The sequence below is a fragment of the Cynara cardunculus genome (assembly GCF_001531365.2).
Source record: "Cynara cardunculus var. scolymus isolate 2C chromosome LG 1, CcrdV1, whole genome shotgun sequence".
Lineage (NCBI taxonomy): Eukaryota > Viridiplantae > Streptophyta > Magnoliopsida > Asterales > Asteraceae > Cynara > Cynara cardunculus.
The window spans coordinates 18,916,246-18,919,043 of NC_037528.1; the positions used below are offsets into that span (position 1 = coordinate 18,916,246).

Genomic DNA, 2,798 nt, shown 5'->3' on the forward strand with positions numbered 1-2,798 from the left:
AGCTTCATAATATTCTCTTTGTCTGGTAAATCATTAGCCATTTGAAACTATGGAATTGAACTGTACTGATTCAAGTGATTCCAAGTTTGAATACCGTTCCAGTTGTTTATGCTTCCATTTTGGTCATTCCCTGTGCTGCTGTTCGTTGGAGTCGCCCGATTCAGATTCGGATTCGGATTTTGATTCAGATTCGCAGGTGGATAACTGCTGTCAAAGAACCACTCAGTTGCCAAACCACCACCACCACCACCACTGGTGCTGGTGTCTTTTCTTGAATCACCATCCATAGAGGATTGTGTTGGTTTTGAAGTCTCAAGATTCTGAAACAAAATGGGTTGTAATCTCTGAACCTGTGGTTCGAGAACAGCTTGTTTCTTCTGCTGTTGCTGATCCATCTCTCCGCCACCACCGCTGCCCCCACCTCCACCACCAAACAACATAGAAAGTCTTTGTTGCTGCAGCTTCCAATGCAAGTCTTGGTTTATAGAACTCAATGACTCTATGGAAGAAGCAAGATCATTATGGTGATGAAGATGATTACTTGTACCCATTTCATGAAAGCTTGCCAACCCTCCACCACTTTGATTAAGCTGTGGTTGTTGTTGTTGATGATGATCTCCTTGTTTCATCACAAAATGAGATGATGAAATTGGGAAATTAAACCCTAATGGATCAAGATTCACTATACTTGACGTGTCTCCATATGAAGAAGAGAATTGGTTGGTGGTTGTAACCCTAGCTGGAGGGAAGCTGTTCAACCCACCAAGCTGAAAATCCATGGAGGAGAGACCGTAGAATTTCATCCCTCCCATATCCGAAGATGAATCTCTGGAGGAAGACTCACCCAATAAAAACCTGGAAGAACAAGATTTCGTTTTTTTGTTCTTCCTGCAACTGCCTCCTATGGGGACGTTACGAAGAGCACCACCTTTAGTCCAGTATCTTCTACACGCTTTACAGAAGTGTCTAGGCTGGGTGAGGCTATAGTTGTTGTAGTAGCAGAACTTTGTGTTGGGCGAATCACATCTTGGGCACCTGAGGGTCTGTTCTGGTGGCCTCAACGAAGATGTTTTCCGGCCACCACCACCACCACCACCGGAGTTCTGGCCTTCTTCATCTTTGTTAGCCTGCTTTGATGCCAACATAGAGATTGATCAATGGTGCATATATGATAGCAAACCCTAGCTAATACCAAGTTATGATCGAAAGAGAAAGAAGTAGGGTAGTTTGAGTTTGCTTTGAAAGAAGGGAAAGATGCAGCGATGATCAATTGAATGGATTCATGCATGAATATCTTGAAAGATGGGTTCTTGTGAACTTCATCAAGTTGTCGGAGAGGCTTCTGATTCTCTTATCTTGAAGGGTTAGATTTGAAGAGAAAACAGGAGTAGTAAACACACACATGGATGGGAAAGAGACAAAGAGATCTAAAAGCTGAGAGGCTCCAAAGTATATATCCATGGAAGGTGAGAAATGAAGGCATAAGGGACAAAAACTTTGGGACACTTTGAAATCCATATTATAATAAAAATTAATTGTTTTTTAAAATATTAAAACACCAGAGATATTTTGATTTTAATATTTTATTTTATTTTATTATTTGCCTTTATTATGTTATAATATAATTTTATGTGTTTTTAACAAAGTAATAATTATTTTATTTTTAAATAAAATATAAATTTGAAGATATTATAAAAATTTGAAAAAAAAAATATCAAATCAATTATTTAAAAGTTTTCATTTTTTATGTAATTTATTTAATTTATTTTTTTATTATAATTTAATTTAAGTTTAATAACGAAATAATTTATTTTTGAATTAATAATATAACATTTTATAAATATAATAATTAAGTATTCTGTTAGATATCAATGATTATCTTAATTATATTTTAGATTTTTTATATTTAAAATAAGATGTTTATCTTGTATTTGATCATGTATATCTGCAGTTAGTTACACGAATTCAGACATTGAGTTTTAATAAGTTGTACTTACGCATAATCTACTTGCAATCTTGAGTTTTAAGTAATATACATTAATAAACAGTACTTTATGCATAAAAAATGGTTTTTAAGAGTTTTTATCAAATGCTTTATAATATAGTATAGATAAGCCCACAACCAAAAAATAGCATATTAAAAAAATAACTTAAACACTATATATACCAATTTAAACTTATGTCGTAATTACCAAATAAATTATCAATTATATTTAATAAATGAAAAGGCAATGTTTCAATTAATATTAAAAGCATTCCCTTTTTATATTTCATATATAAAAAGGAATATTTTTTATTTTATCGATTGTTATGTCATAATCAAGTTATTCATGTATTAAAAATAAAAATAAAAAACAGATATTAATGTTAACGTAATTTATAATTAAAGAAGGTAAAAGAGAGCGACGAAAAGTAGCTTAATCTAATGCTCATGGGTCCGATTCAAAGTTCTTTGTTCAAAAAATAATGTAAAAGGGCTATCTATAAAGCAGGTGATTGTCCTGGGATTAGTCTGCTCACATAGCGGATTGGATATCCAGGTTAATAATAATAAAAATAATAATAATATAAAAGTGCCATGAATATTTAGTAAATGGAGGGGAAAGAAAAGGAGAAATGGAAAAGGTGACAGGAATGCAATGGAGATGGAGGGATTGGATGCATGCAAATGATGATTCATGCATGGATGACGCACACTTGTTCTATATATAACATATTCATAAGATTTGAAATAAGACTGAATTCCATTATTTATAATTAATTAAATTATATTTTTATTAATTAAATATTTGTAACGT

The 2,798-nt window shown here is 32.6% G+C and overlaps 1 protein-coding gene across 1 annotated transcript; it reads right to left on the reverse strand.

The window, feature by feature from the left end:
- LOC112521060 (dof zinc finger protein DOF5.7-like) lies at positions 1 to 1,145 on the reverse strand. The gene has a single exon (XM_025129736.1). It carries the CDS (start codon positions 1,143 to 1,145, stop codon positions 48 to 50), a length of 1,098 nt encoding a protein of 365 aa, XP_024985504.1. The 3' UTR covers positions 1 to 47.
- Positions 1,146 to 2,798: the final 1,653 nt, after the last annotated feature.

What these genes read in the sequence shown, in the direction of transcription:
- LOC112521060 (XM_025129736.1), bottom strand. Translation starts at nt 1,145, where the DNA reads ATGTTGGCATCAAAGCAGGCTAACAAAGATGAAGAAGGCCAGAACTCC.